This window comes from Natator depressus, chromosome 28 (assembly GCF_965152275.1).
Source record: "Natator depressus isolate rNatDep1 chromosome 28, rNatDep2.hap1, whole genome shotgun sequence".
Classification (NCBI taxonomy): Eukaryota; Metazoa; Chordata; order Testudines; family Cheloniidae; genus Natator; species Natator depressus.
This window is the reverse complement of record NC_134261.1, coordinates 7,372,286-7,387,548: the sequence shown is the minus strand read 5'-3', so window position 1 is coordinate 7,387,548 and position 15,263 is coordinate 7,372,286. Positions and strand designations below refer to the sequence as shown.

The window sequence follows — 15,263 nt, the reverse complement described above, 5'->3', positions numbered from 1 at the left end:
AATTTGCTGATTGAGAAAAATTCCTGGTGAAAATTGGCAAAGCTGTGGATCTTTTTAAACATTCCAGTGAATTTACACATGAAGATACAAACAGAGAGAGAAACACAGAGAGAGAAAGAGAAAACCACACACTGCACAGGCCCATGCGGGCATTAACAAAAACCAGACCCACACACAAACCCACACAGCACACAGAGACATATGCACATAAGGGAAAGCCACACAAAACATACAAAGAACAAATCCACACATGAAACATACAGAAAAAGCACACAAGACGAAAGCACAAAAACCACATTCCAAAAGAATACGAAGCAAAAAACAATTTGCCGGCAAAAATCAAACACACGCACACAAAACTATGCAAGGCATCCACAGAAATCACACAGGACCCACATGCTCATCAACCCCACAGACAAAAACCACATGAAGATATCGAAAGCCAGGCAGGGTTTGAGTCTCACAGCCAAGAGGGAGTGCAGGAAGGTGGTTTGGGGAGCAAAGGTTGAGGGGGAAGTCAGGGGCTCTAGAATCACAGGATGGGCAGTGCTCTGGGCTCTGCTTGATGCCTCCTGACACAGGGTGCGGATAGAGAATGGAGCCTTGTAGATCTGTGGAATCTGCCCTGCACTCTGCAGACGAAGAGAACCTGGGTGTCTTCTGAGCCGGAATTGTATTTTCCACCGGGCAAGATGAATGGCAGAAGTCATTACTTAAAGAAAGCTGATGCTTGAACTCACAACCTCAGCATCGCTCCTCTCTAAGTACTAGGAGCTAACCCATTGCACCGCTGGAGCCCAGATGGGGGTGAGGGGTGTATAAGCCAAAATAAATCCACGCTAAAGGCCACATGCAAGTGAGCTGGGTGGTATCCTTCTGTCTGATAGACCTGGGACCTGCCTTCAGCTGCTGATAGGACGGTTGGTGGTTTGAAGCCACCCAGTGCTGGAACTTCTCATTGGTGAGGTTAAGGAGACTTTTAAGAAGAGGAGGAAAGTCTCTTCCATTCCTGCCGAGCTCCATTTGTCTGCTGCGGCCCTTTAGGCTCTCTGCTCCCCTGTTGGGGAGATGCAGAGACGAGCCCCCATCTTGGTGAGTCATCGAGAGGCTGTATCCAATGGAGTGTGTGGGGGAGAGGGGTGGGGTAGGGCTGGATTGGGCTCAAGGGAATAAGGTTGTGTGTGACAATGGGCAGGTTTACCCTATAACAGGGATCGACGCTCTGAGATCGATCCACCGGTGGTTGATTTAGCGGGTCTAGTAAAGACCCTGCAGATTGCTCTCCAATGGACCCCTGTTCTCTACCCCCAATAACAAGAGTAAGGTGTAGACCCCACTGGAACTCAACCTAAGGTACGTCTACTCCAGCTACGTGAATAATGGAGCTGGAGTTGAGTAGCACAGGTAAGCCCCCTAACATCATGGTGCCGGTGACTGACTCGGATGCATCGCATGGGATAGGTGAGTGGCAGCCTGTAAGCCCCCCTCCCCAACAGTCCACACAGCTGCTTGGAGGGGGTCTCGCGAACTCTCGTGATGGCAGTTGTGGGTTCTGGCAAGACAGGGTAAAGGATTTTTTGGATAAATGGGTAAGGAAGAACCAGGGCCCATACTAGGTGCAGGGGTCACCCTGGGATGAGATGAAAAAGGAAATGGAGGAAGTGTTCAGGGACCCAGAGGGATGGGGGGTGGCTGAGGAGCCCACCCTTCTTGGTGTATGGGTCGTGGAAGAAGGTCCCTGCCCATGGGGACTGAATGCCTTCCAGGGAAAGGAGACACTTCAGTCCGCTTGTGAGAGGTTCGAAGTGAGGGTAGCATTACAGGAAGCTGCCAGGAATCTTTCAAGTTTGGTTCTGCTCCAGCAAGGACTGCTGAAGGGTTGTAAATTAGTTAGGGGTGGTGAAAGATGATTTGGCACAACAGGGTTTGAAGTCAAAAGCAGAGTTAACAGATGACCTTTTGAGACATAATTCCCTGACATAACCAGGACCTCCAGTTCTCCCTGGAAACAAGCAGGGAGAACTGGAGGTCCTGGTGATGTCAGGGAATTATGACGTGATTGAATAACAGAGACTTGGTGGGATAACTCACATGACTGGAGTACTGTCATGGATGGTTATAAACTGTTCAGGAAGGACAGGCAGGGCAGAAAAGGTGGGGGAGTAGCACTGTATGTAAGGGAGCAGTATGACTGCTCAGAGCTCCGGTACGAAACTGCAAAAAAACCTGAGTGTCTCTGGATTAAGTTTAGAAGTGTGAGCAACAAGAGTGATGTCGTGGTGGGAGTCTGCTATAGACCACCGGACCAGGGGGATGAGGTGGACGAGGCTTTCTTCCGGCAACTCGCAGAAGCTACTAGATCGCATGCCCTAGTTCTCATGGGTGACTTTAATTTTCCTGATATCTGCTGGGAGAGCAATACAGCGGTGCATAGACAATTCAGGAAGTTTTTGGAAAGCGTAGGGGACAATTTCCTGGTGCAAGTGCTAGACGAGCCAACTAGGGGGGGAGCTTTTCTTGACCTACTGCTCACAAACAGGGAAGAATTAGTGGGGGAAGCAAAAGTGGATGGGAATCTGGGAGGCAGTGACCATGAGATGGTCGAGTTCAGGATCCTGACACAGGGAAGAAAGGTAAGCAGCAGGATACGGACCCTGGACTTCAGGAAAGCAGACTTCGACTCCCTCAGGGAACAGATGGCCAGGATCCCCTGGGGGACTAACATGAAGGGGAAAGGAGTCCAGGAGACCTGGCTGTATTTCAAGGAATCCCTGTTGAGGTTACAGGGACAAACCATCCCGATGAGTCGAAAGAATAGTAAATATGGCAGGCGACCGGCTTGGCTTAATGGTGAAATCCTAGCGGATCTTAAACATAAAAAAGAAGCTTACAAGAAGTGGAAGGTTGGACATATGACCAGGGAAGAGTATAAAAATATAGCTCGGGCATGTAGGAATGAAATCAGGAGGGCCAAATCGCACCTGGAGCTGCAGCTAGCAAGAGATGTCAAGAGTAACAAGAAGGGTTTCTTCAGGTATGTTGGCAACAAGAAGAAAGCCAAGGAAAGTGTGGGCCCCTTACTGAATGAGGGAGGCAACCTAGTGACAGAGGATGTGGAAAAAGCTAATGTGCTCAATGCTTTTTTTGCCTCTGTCTTCACGAACAAGGACAGCTCCCAGACTGCTGCGCTGGGCATCGCAACATGGGGAGTAGATGGCCAGCCCGCTGTGGAGAAAGAGGTGGTTCGGGACTATTTAGAAAAGCTGGACGTGCACAAGTCCATGGGGCCGGACGAGTTGCATCCGAGAGTGCTAAAGGCGGATGTGATTGCAGAGCCATTGGCCATTATCTTTGAAAACTCGTGGCGAACGGGGGAAGTCCCGGATGACTGGAAACAGGCTAATGTAGTGCCAATCTTTAAAAAAGGGAAGAAGGAGGATCCTGGGAACTACAGGCCAGTCAGCCTCACCTCAGTCCCCGGAAAAATCATGGAGCAGGTCCTCAAGAAATCAATCCTGAAGCACTTACACGAGAGTAAAGTGATCAGGAACAGTCAGCATGGATTCACCAGGGGAAGGTCATGCCTGACTAATCTAATCGCCTTCTATGATGAGATTACTGATTCTGTGGATGAAGGGAAAGCAGTGGATGTATTGTTTCTTGACTTTAGCAAAGCTTTTGACATGGTCTCCCACAGTATTCTTGTCAGCAAGTTAAAGAAGTATGGGCTGGATGAATGGACTATAAGGTGGGTAGAAAGTTGGCTAGATTGTCGGGCTCAACGGGTAGTGATCAATGGCTCCATGTCTAGTTGGCAGCCGGTGTCAAGTGGAGTGCCCCAGGGGTCGGTCCTGGGGCCGGTTTTGTTCAATATCTTCATAAATGATCTGGAGGATGGTGTGGATTGCACTCTTAGCAAATTTGCGGATGATACTAAACTGGGAGGAGTGGTAGATACGTTGGAGGGCAGAGATAGGATACAGAGGGACCTAGACAAATTGGAGGATTGGGCCAAAAGAAACCTGATGAGGTTCAATAAGGATAAGTGCAGGGTCCTGCACTTAGGACGGAAGAACCCAATGCACAGCTACAGACTAGGGACCGAATGGCTCGGCAGCAGTTCTGCGGAAAAGGACCTAGGGGTTACAGTGGACGAGAAGCTGGATATGAGTCAGCAGTGTGCCCTTGTTGCCAAGAAGGCCAATGGCATTTTGGGATGTATAAGTAGGGGCGTAGCGAGCAGATCGAGGGACGTGATCGTTCCCCTCTGTTCGACATTGGTGAGGCCTCATCTGGAGTACTGTGTCCAGTTCTGAGCCCCACACTACAAAAAGGATGTGGAGAAATTGGAGAGAGTTCAGCGAAGGGCAACAAAAATGATTAGGGGTCTGGAACACATGACTTATGAGGAGAGGCTGAGGGAACTGGGATTGTTTAATCTATGGAAGAGAAGAATGAGGGGGGATTTGATAGCTGCTTTCAACTACCTGAAGGGGGATCCCAAAGAGGATGGAGCTCGGTTGTTCTCAGTGATAGCAGATGACAGGACAAGGAGTAATGGTCTCAAGTTGCAGTGGGGGAGGTTTAGGTTGGATATTAGGAAAAACTTTTTCCCTAGGAGGGTGGTGAAACACTGGAATGCGTTACCTAGGGAGGTGGTGGAATCCCCTTCCTTAGAAGTTTTTAAGGTCAGGCTTGACATAGCCCTGGCTGGGATGATTGAGTTGGGATTGGTCCTGCTTTGGGCAGGGGGTTGGACTAGACACCTCCTGAGGTCCCTTCCGACCCCGATATCCTAGGATTCTATGATCATTTGGCCAACAACATGCAGCAAAGCACCCAGCTAAGTTGCAGGAATGCTCTACAAGCCACTCCTCAATTGTCCAGAGACACCAGCGTATCTCCCCAGCCCTCAGCCTTGCACCTCAGAAATGTACCATCTCACACGGCTCACGGCCTGCTCTTGAAAAGCTTAAGCTCATTAATGAGTTCGCCACTTCATCAAAAATAAAGGGGACACGCACCAGCCTTTGTCATGTGAGCAACTTTCCCAAGCACTTTGGACAAACTCAGGAGTAAGTATCAAATATTAAAATAAGTTTATTAACTACAGAAAGTTAGATTTTAACTCAGTATAAGTGTTGGTCACAGAGGTCAAAAGTGGTTACATAACACATGGAAATAGACTCTCAGTCTGAACTCTAATTTGAATATACTAAGCAAGAATTGGATCAAACAGCTTTTCTCACTCACTGGTTGCTCCAGGCAATGTTGAGTTCTTAATACACAGACTGAATTCCCTCTCAGCCTGGGACCAATCTCCACAGTTCAAATTCTGAGTCTTCCAGACAATCTTCCAGGTGTTGAGATTGGGGAAGAGACAGGCCACGTGGGGGTGTCTTTGACTCTCATTTATATTTTTTCTCCAGATGCTAGGTAGATTCTTGCTGTGATGCTGGGGTTAGTTAGCCCCCAATATGGAGCAGCAGTTTGCCTCCTGCACCTTGTGGTAGGCGGGCCACAGCTCCTTCACTTTGACCCTGCACTGCAGTGTGTCCCTGTCATGGCCCCTTTCTATCATGCACCATGAAATCTGTGTGTGCACCTCGGGAGTTACACCGCAGAAAGCTGCTTTCCTGTGCAGAAATTTGCCAGTGTAGACAAGGCCGTAGAGGGCTTATATAAGAACGCAAGACTGGTCATAGACTGGGTAAGACCAATGCTCCATCAAGCCCAGTGTGCTACTTGAGAGTGACCAGTGCTAGATACACTGGAGGGAATGAACAGAACAGGCTTGTTGACCTGCCAGGTGAGGGTCTTTCACCTTTATTTTTAACTTCATTGTTGTCAATTCCTACTTATCCTATATCTTACCACCCCTCCCCTGAGGTCTCTGGGCAAATCAGGTGTGAACCACTCCTTTGACACAGACGTGTCCCAATCCAGCTGAATTGAGGCAGAATTTGGGCCAATGACAGTTTGGAAAACGCATGCTTCACCCAGCAGGTTTCTCAAAGTATCCGTTGCTGTGAACCGCATGTCGTGTGGATGTGCGAACCCCAAAGGTAGCAAACATGAAAAAAACACAAAGCCGGTTCTGAGGTTTCCAGAGCCAGGCCTGAGGGTTAAAGAGCTGTGCTCAAAAGGAGAAGGGGCCTCAGCACCTATAAAAATAACTGGTTGCAAAAACAAAACAAAAATTACATGAAAAAAACCAACCAAACAACAACCACCCAGAAAAGCTCCCATCACACGCCCATCACCATTGTAGATCTTGACATCTCCTGCTTAAGGTGACATCTTTGCTTTGCGAACAAGAGCCCTGGGGAACTCTCTGGCTGTTCCCCTCTCACTGGGGAAAAGGTTCCACATCTTGTCTCAAGTAATTTTCCTCCCAACAGAAGATTTATTTCAAAATTTATCCAAATAAATTCCATTTGAAATAGAAATCATTCCAGTCTATACTGGGTCTCTATTCTCATACACGCTATTTCTCTCACATGTTCCCCCACTCTCATTCCTTTGGAGGCAGGTTTTAATTGCAGGATTAGCCACCATTTCCTATGTAGTAGGAGGGGGCTAGAAGAAAACCTGAATTATACTGTAACACTGAAAGTGATCACAGAATCAGCCTCTTACGTTACACTAATAAACTTCATGTGTAATTTTCTTGTTGCTGGTAACAATTTATTCAAAGATTACAAACTATAAACCTTTAGGGCAGTTTTCTCTTAATTCCCATTTTCACCCAGTGAGCTCTGTGTGAAGTCACATTCTACCATAACCTAGGAGCCTTCCATTTCTGAGGCTTCATTTCTCCCTGGGTCTTCTCCCAGAAGTGTGGGTGGAAGGGGTCTCACACTACGTGGGAAGGCTGCATCGTGAGAAAAACCACCTGTGCTCTACTTTCACACTTTCTAATCTTTCAGAGTAGCAGGAGGCGGAGAAGTGAGACAAAGGCATTAGACTCAAGAGTAAAACTAAGAGACCAAACCACAGACTCTGGACTCAGCATTCATGTATCCTGCAGTCTGAACTTGGAATCTGTTACATTCCCTCATTGGTTACCATCATTTAACCAACACGGAAGTGCTTCTTGTCCAGCAAGGCAGCCACTTTGGGACCCATAGGCATGGGATGGCTCTGAAGGAATCAGCTGTTTCTCTCTGTGCTTCAGGAAACTTTGGATCCAAATGGTAGAAGACAGTTGTTCCCAGTTTCATCACGGCATCCTGTAGAAGTGTGAGCAATGCCACTTCACTAGGGAGCAGCGTTCTAAAAACAGTTTACCTCGGCCACAGGTCACCAGAGCGTCCATCTCTGGGGTGAAAATCAACCACTCGTACCTGTCATTTCTACCTGAGTTCTTGTCAAATCTTTGACCTGAGTTGTAGCAATTTTACACTTCTCTGGGGTAGAATTCTTCACCAACCACACAACATACCAGCAGCGATACTGAGGTATAACTCCCCCAAATATGCCCTTTTGTTTCTTTAATCTGGTGGCACAGATTTAAATAAGGGACTAAATTCAGGTGCGGCTTAGAATCCCTGTAAGACACCAAATGTCAGGTATCTACTCAAAATAGGAGTCTTCCTGCAGCTCCATCACATTCCTCATGGATTTCATTTCCTACACATTTACAGCATCTCCCAGGAGTGAGCTGAACAGAAATGTCACTTCCATTTTTCCCATCTCTACCTAGATAGGGATTGCATTTCCCAAATAGGCAACATGCACCTGATTAGGAAGGGGAGATCTTCAGGAGCAACCTCCTGCAGGGCATGGGCCACAACTGCTTTGGGAGGCAAATGAACGGGTGTTTTGCTTAGTTCCAAATCATTTACTAGAGAATCCTCTTCCCAGCCCCTTCGGGAAATATTGACCTTTCCAATTGAACAACAGGGGGATTGGGATGGCGATGGAGAATCCCTCTGATTTACCCGATGTTCTTCTGTTGTTACAGAGGGGAAAAGACATTTTTCTCTATCCCTTCCCTGTTCCTGCTCTTTGCTATACTTCAATATATTTTAAAGGGAGGAAAACGGTAGTAAAAATATCCGCCTTCAGGAAAACCTGAAGCAACAGTGCTCTGATGAACTGTGACAACTGGGAATGAAACAATATGTTCCTGGTGGGGGAACTTGATGACTAACAATTGTTTTTAAATGGGGGAACAGTATAACTGTGATGCTCAGGGTTTGTTTAGACTAGGAAAAGTGACGGAGTTTAGGTCAGGTTAAGGGGAAAGCTAATGCCAACCACTGCACCTCGGCTGCATCTGCACGACAACTGTAGTTGTCTTTTAACACGAAGATCACTAACTTGAGCAGCCAACGCCATGTGCAGTCCTAGTGGATGTAAGGCACGGGTAGTTTTTGCCTCAGTGTAGCTTGTTGGGAACAAACCTCTCTCCCCCACCTGGAGCTGATGAACATTCCTGGCTGGAGGGACACACGCTCCTTCGACTCAAAAGGAAAGGAGTTGGTAGAAAAGATTACAGGACTGACCCCAAAGAAGGGTGAGCTGCAAAAGGCAGAAGCAGGCAACTCATCTGCGGGAGCTGAGTAACCACGGTGAAGATGGGGCTCAGATCACTGAGTGGGAATTAGCAAATGTGATTTTTTTTAAAAAAACCACCTTTGGCCAGCCCTAGTCAAGGCATTTGTTACAGATCACTCCCATGTGGATTTTCTGATGTCTAATAAGGATTGAGCGCTGATTGAAGCTTTTCCCACACTCAGAGCATGTGTAGGGCGTCTCTCCTGTGTGGATTCACTGATGTGTGATAAGGGCTGAGCTTTGATTGAAGTGTTTCCCACACTCACGGCATCCATAAGGTTTCTCACCCATATGGATTCTCCGATGTATGATAAGGTATGAGCTCCGATTGAAGCTTTTCCCGCACTCAGAGCACATGTAGGGGGTCTCTCCTGTGTGCGTTCTCTGATGTGTGATTAGGGTAGAGCTCTGATTGAAGCTTTTCCCGCACTCAGAGCATGTGTAGGGTCTCTCACCGGTGTGGATTCTCTGATGGGTGGTAAGGGCTGAGCTATAACGGAAGCGTTCCCCACACTCAGAGCATGTGTAGGGTGTGTCTCCCGTGTGGATTCGCTGATGTGTGATCAGGTTTGAGCTCCGATTGAAGCTTTTCCCACACTCAGAGCATGTGTAGGGCCTCTCTCCTGTGTGGATTCGCTGATGTGTGATGAGGGCTGAGCTATCAATGAAGTGTTTCCCACACTCAGGGCATCCATAAGGTTTCTCACCCTTGTGGATTCGCTGATGCGCAGTAAGGGCTGAGCTATAACTGAAGCTTTTCTCACACTCAGAGCATGTGTAGGGCCTCTCTTCTGTGTGGATTCGCTGATGTGAGAGGAGGGATGAACTGTCAATGAAGTGTTTCCCACACTCAGGGCATCCATAAGGTTTCTCACCCGTGTGGATTTTCCGATGTGTAATAAGGTGTGAGCTCTGCTTGAAGTGTTTCCCACACTCAGGGCAGCCATAAGGTTTCTCATCTATGTGGATTCTCTTATGTGCAATGAGGTGTGAGCTCCGCTTGAAGCATTTCCCACACACACTGCATGCGTAAGGTTTCTCACCCGTGTGGATTCTCTGATGTGTGAGAAGGTCAGAGCTCCCTTTGAAGCTTTTCCCACACTCAAGGCACGTGTAGCGTGTTCCTTCCAAGTTCATTCTCTCACGTGTAATAAGGTCTGACTGGCTACTGAAGTTTTCCTCTGGCCTCTGCTGACTCTCACAGCCTTTTGTTTTTTCTGGGCGTGCATAGCTCCCAGAATCATTCCCTTTGGACCTTCCTGAGAACATCCCATGTGCTTCTACTCGCTCAGCATCTTCCTGCTGGGGTTCCTCCTGGTTTTCACTCACCATCCCAACATCTGATGGGAGACAGAGAGAATCCAGACGTAAGTCTCTGCCTGCGCCAGAGAGAAAGTAAATCTCAGAGAGAAGAATGGAAAAAGGGATGAAGAAACCAAAATGTGTACAGGAGAGAAGTATTTCTTCACACAACGCACAGTCAACCTGGGGAACTCCTTGCCAGAGGACGTTGTGAAGGCCAAGATTATAATAGGGTTACAAAAAAAAAAAAAAACCACCATGAGAAATCTATCGAGGACAGGTCCGTGAATGGTTATGAGCCAGGATGGGCAGGGATGGTGTCCCTAACTTCTGTTTGTCGTAAGCTGGGAATGGGTGACAGGAGATGAATCACTTCATGATTCTCTGTTCTGTTCATTCCCTCTGGGACACCTGGCACTGGTCACTGTCGGAAGACAGGACACTGGGCTAGATGCACCTTTGGTCTGTCCCAGTGTGGCCGTTCTTAAATACTAGGGAACCTAGTGAGTCCAGTGCAATGGGAGGGAGTAGGAAAATCCCTGGGTGTGGAGAACACTGGGAAATTAGAAACTAGCATTCAGAAGCAAAAGACTCTAAATAGTCTAGAAAAGCAGAATGTGAAAAATAAGAATTAGAATCGGGGTCATGTGACTTCAGGAATGAGGGACTCAAAAAACCAAGTCTGCAGAGAAGAGAGATTGTGGCTATTGCACATGGGGATGGGGGGAGCAACTCTCCAGGTCTCAAGGATTTTCACCAGCAACCTAGGCCATTTTCCCATGCACGGGGGCAATCCGGAGCGGTGAGGAGTTGTGTCATCTGTAGTCCTGGGTGAGTTTCAGTGTTCTGATGCTGGAGCTCCCTTGTCTGGATTCCCCCCGCCAGCATTCAAGGACGCCCCGAGTGTCTGTGTGATCAGTAACCCTGGACCAGCAGCCCTGACTCCAGCAGCCTGCTTCTTACACCCCAAGCACATTCTGGTCTGGGTGGAGAAGGCTCAGGGTTTGAGAGAAGGCCAGGGGTCGGAAGCTTCTGTTCGTTATGCTGGACCTAACCCCCCAGTTTTACTTGTGCAAACAGGAGATATTGGACACTGTGCGGTACTGCCCCTGTGCTCTGTCCCCACAGTGTTCTGCAGCCGGGGAGGGTCTCTGGTCGTGTGTGTGTCACTGGCACGCTGGGGTGATGCTGGAACAGGACAGAGCAGAGGGGGCATTGCAGGGGTGGGGTGAACCTCATCTCTTCATTTCCCCCTCCAAGAACCGAGGGGACAGGAACCCTTACCCAGGGAGGTCACAGTCTCATAGGTCTCCTGCATGACGTCTCTGTAGAGGGCTCTCTGAGCGGGGTCCAGCAGAGCCCCCTCTTCCCTGGTGAAATACACAGCCACCTCCTCGAACGTCACAGACCCCTGAAAGAGCAAGAGCCCCACACTCAGGACCTGCTGCCCCACTCACAGCCCCACTATTCGTGGGGGAGAGGAGCCAATCAAACGGAAACTCTGGGTGGATCGCAGTCAACAGAGGACCACCCACACCCCGCTCAGAGCACCCAGGAAACACCAGGGTGAGGGGGCGAAGAGAGAGCCCCTCCTCTCTCCCAGCAGATCCATCACACACCTACTAGCCACAGACTGATACAGGAGATGCTGCCCGAGCAGGGACTAGGGAGAGATCTCTTGTAGGAAGCCCAACACCCTCCTCCTTGTCAGGAGCTGGATATGAGGCAGGGGAATCTCCCCTAAGCCTGACTGGTGGCTGCCCCCTTCATATTTCAAGGCACCCGCTGGTTCGCTGGCTCAGGCTCCAGCACTAGGAGTCTGGGCCTTTTTCCCAGCCCCATGTTGGTGGGTTATTTTCTGTTCACCAAATTGGAGCATTTCCACCTCCCAACCTCATGGGTCTCTTCCTCAAATCTAGGCCACTTATTAAACAACTCCCAGCAGGTCTGCCACCCCCTGGCCTCCTCCCTTTCTCCTCCCTGTGCATTTCCTGCCCCGCTCCAACCTCCAAACCAGACAGTGCAAACCTTCCCCTCTCCGGCGTATTTGCTGTCCCTCTCCCTCCTGCAGGAACAAATCAGAACCCCCCCAATAATCCCTACCTGAGCTGGCTCCTCTGCACCCATGTCGCTCCCCTGTCCCATGGGAGGACGGGATGAACCGGAACGAAACGTGAGCGTCGTTCTGCAGCCTGGCCGGGCGAGAAGGGCCGTTGTGGAGGTTTAGGAACGGGCATTAGTTCATTTCACATCACGCTTCCCCCAGGCTCTTTCCCTGCAGAGCGAGATCCTAGATTCTGCCGTGCTGAGAAAACGCTCAGTCTCTTTATTACAGCATAGACCTGGCCCCTCCTGCCAGGCTAAGCCCACAGACACATTTTTTAAAAACTCTTTTATCCCACGGACCCTTTCAATCTCTCTGTCTCCTTTTCCCTGTGCCCTCTCCATGCCTGTCTGCTAGGAAACTCTCATTCCTGGGTTGTTTGCTCCCCCATGGCTGGATTTGCTCCTGCAAATGGGAGGAGAAATGGGGTGGGGGGCTGTTTGTGTAGAGTTATTGTATAGTCCCTCACTGCCTGCCTGGGATTTCCCCATTGACTGCCTAGCACCCCCACCTGCCCTCCACCAGGATCTGCCAGGCCATTTGCCTGGGACCCCCTCCTCCTCCCAGCAGGACCCCCTGACGCTTTACAGGAGGACCCCTCGCTCTGCGCCAGGGACCGCCCCACCACAGCTCTGTGCACTGGGCATGGCAATGGTCCCAAGAGCCAGCTGGGCAATCCCAGACAGAGCCCCTGGCACAGCACCAGGCAGCATCTAACCCCCCGCCCCACCTCCCCAAGACACCCCCCACCCCCACTGGTCTGCAGCCAACAGGCCCCCAGTGATACCCACCTCCAGGACCCAGAGCCTTAGGGCTGGGCACATCAGAACTACCCCCCGAAACCCCAAACCCTCCAGAACCCACCAACCTGACTAGGGTCCCCCCTGCCCAGCCACCCAGAGGCCTCCCCTTACCACAGTGCCCCTTCAGCTCCCGCTGCCATCTCCCCACACAGACATGCACCCCCCCAGCAACAGTGTTCCCTTGCAGTGTCTGATAAGTGGATAGAAAGTTATCACCACCCCTTGCTGGCCAGTCACACAGGCAGGGGGAGCTCGGGGGGACGCTTCTTTAACAGAAGGGAAGCCATGGAGGGCGAAAATAAGTAAGAAATTTCCATACTCTGTCACTAGCAAATAATGGCCACCGTGGATCCACCCCACAGGCGGCTACATCTTTGCACTGCGGGAAGCCACCCCTCACGGAGACCCTTTGTCATGGGGTTTGGGATACTTCTGGACCCACGCTGCACTCAGAGGGACCTCCCCATCCCGTGCCAGCTGGAGAAAAGGAAAGGGTCCAGCCAACTCTCCTGTTACCAGCTGGGAACCACCGATCCCCCAAACAGGGGGAGGCCTCTGGCTTTGATGGGTTTTGAATATATGGCTAGTCTCTTTTATCAGCAAACATTTTTAACAGAGATAAAGGAGGGAACAAATGACTCTCAAAGGAGAGGGAAAGATGATCATTGTTGCAGGGGGGTTAATTTCCCAACCAGGATGGAGAAGGACTCAGGGCGACAGGTTCCCCCCAAGGAAGGAGAAGTTGCTGGGATTTAGAGACATGGGGAACAGCCCCAAACCCGGGAGGATTTTTAATTGACATTTGATAATGACATAGTAAGAGGGAAACCTGAGATTTCAGATCAGTGTTCAGAAATGAAAGAGAAAGGGTGGAAATCTGAGGGACTTTGGATCCATTTATGCTAATGATAGAAAGGAAAGTGGAAAATGAGAGGGATTTTATCGCAGTCGTTGATAGGAGGTAAAAGCTGAGTGTATTTCCCACCACTATTTGGTCAATGAATAGAGCGGAAATGGGCAACATTGGCAAACGTTTTAGATCCATATTCAGGAATGTGAGAAAAGGTGTAAATCTGAGAGTTTCTTCGTAATTTATAATTACAGAGACAGGGAAAGCTCTCAGGGGCATATTCAATTAGAAGTAGACAACTAGAGTAAAAGTGGGGCAAACGTTGAGGGTATTTTTTATCAATCTTTGAGACGTACAGAGAAAACGTGTCACAAACTACGCAACTGAGAACATGGGATAAACACCAAGACCGGGGGTGGGGGGGGGATTTTATGTGGCTATTAAATAGCTAGCTGGAAAAGGGGGACCGTTTGTCATATAAAATCCAGCCTGTCCAATTCATAAAGAGAAAGTGATGGTCCCCCCCACTGCCCCCATTCCCCTGGGCAGCAGGGAGCCCTCTGAGGGGCTGATTGAAGAGGGCAGGGGGGGGTGTAGGGCTCCCTGGGGGAGGGAAGGGGGCGGCAGTGGGGGATGGGCAGGTGGGGGGCAGGTGGGGGCTGGGGGCAACGGTGCTGCAGTTGGGGGGCAGCAAGTGGGACTGGGAAGCCGGGATCGGGGGCAGCCCCAGGGGGGACACGGGCCCCTCCCTTCCCCGCCCCGGCAGAGACCCGGCGTCTCCTCCCACCCCCACGCCGGGGGCAGCCAGGTTGGGGGGTGGCTCCGGGCTACAACTTCCCCCTACACCGGGACAAATCGCTGCGGATAAAACGGGGGGGGGGCGGATCAAACGGGGGGGTCCCGCCCACCGCCCCCCCCCGCACGGGAGGCAGAGAGTCACTTTGTTGCCCCCCCCCCGGCGGGGTCTCCCACTCACCGGGGCGGGGGCGGGGGCGGGCAGAGCCCGGGGCTGGTCCCAGCTGGAGAAAGCCCCCCCCCTCTCCCGGCCGGACACGGGGGGGTCAATGATGGGCCCCCCCAGCAGGGACCCCAGGGGGAAGCCGCACCTGCTCCTCCGAGAGACCCGACACGAGGCAGCTCCAGGGGGCGGGGCCTGGAGCAGCCCGGGGGTGGGGCAGCGCCTGGGGGCGGGGCCTGGAGCGGACCGGGGGCGGGGCAGTTCCTGGGGGCGGGGCTCGGGCCCAGACCAGACGCTGCTGCTGCCCCCGTGGGACCCGGGAGCCCGGGCTGGGCAGCTGCGGCTCCCTCCTGGGGTCCCTGCTGGGGGGGGCCCGTCATTAACCCCTCCGTGCCCGGCCGGGGGGGGCTCTCTCCAGCCGGGACCAGCCCCCTGGGCAGCCCCGGGCTCTGCCCGCCCCCAGCCGGAGCCCCCCGATGAGCGGGAGACCCCGGTGGGGGGGGGGAGCGCTGGGCGCGGGGGGGCAGGAAAGTGACTCTCTGCCCCCGGCCCCGGGGAGAAGCCTCGGAGCTGCCTCAGCCCCAGCGGAGCCGCCGCAGGCTGGGGGAGAAGAACAGAAAGTGAAGAGAGAAGGGGAAAAGAGAGCCCCCCCGTCCCCTCTTTGCCTCCCCCCTTCCACCCCAC

General features: G+C 51.3%; 1 protein-coding gene across 1 annotated transcript in view; it reads right to left on the bottom strand.

The window, feature by feature from the left end:
* Positions 1 to 8,674: 8,674 nt before the first annotated feature.
* LOC141978952 (uncharacterized) overlaps positions 8,675 to 15,263 on the bottom strand; it is a 189,967-nt gene continuing 183,378 nt past the window's right edge. The window contains exon 5 of the mRNA XM_074941352.1: positions 8,675 to 9,609. Within this exon, the coding sequence (XP_074797453.1) occupies positions 8,776 to 9,609 (834 nt within the window). The 3' untranslated portion in view covers positions 8,675 to 8,775. The remainder of the gene's footprint in view (positions 9,610 to 15,263) is intronic.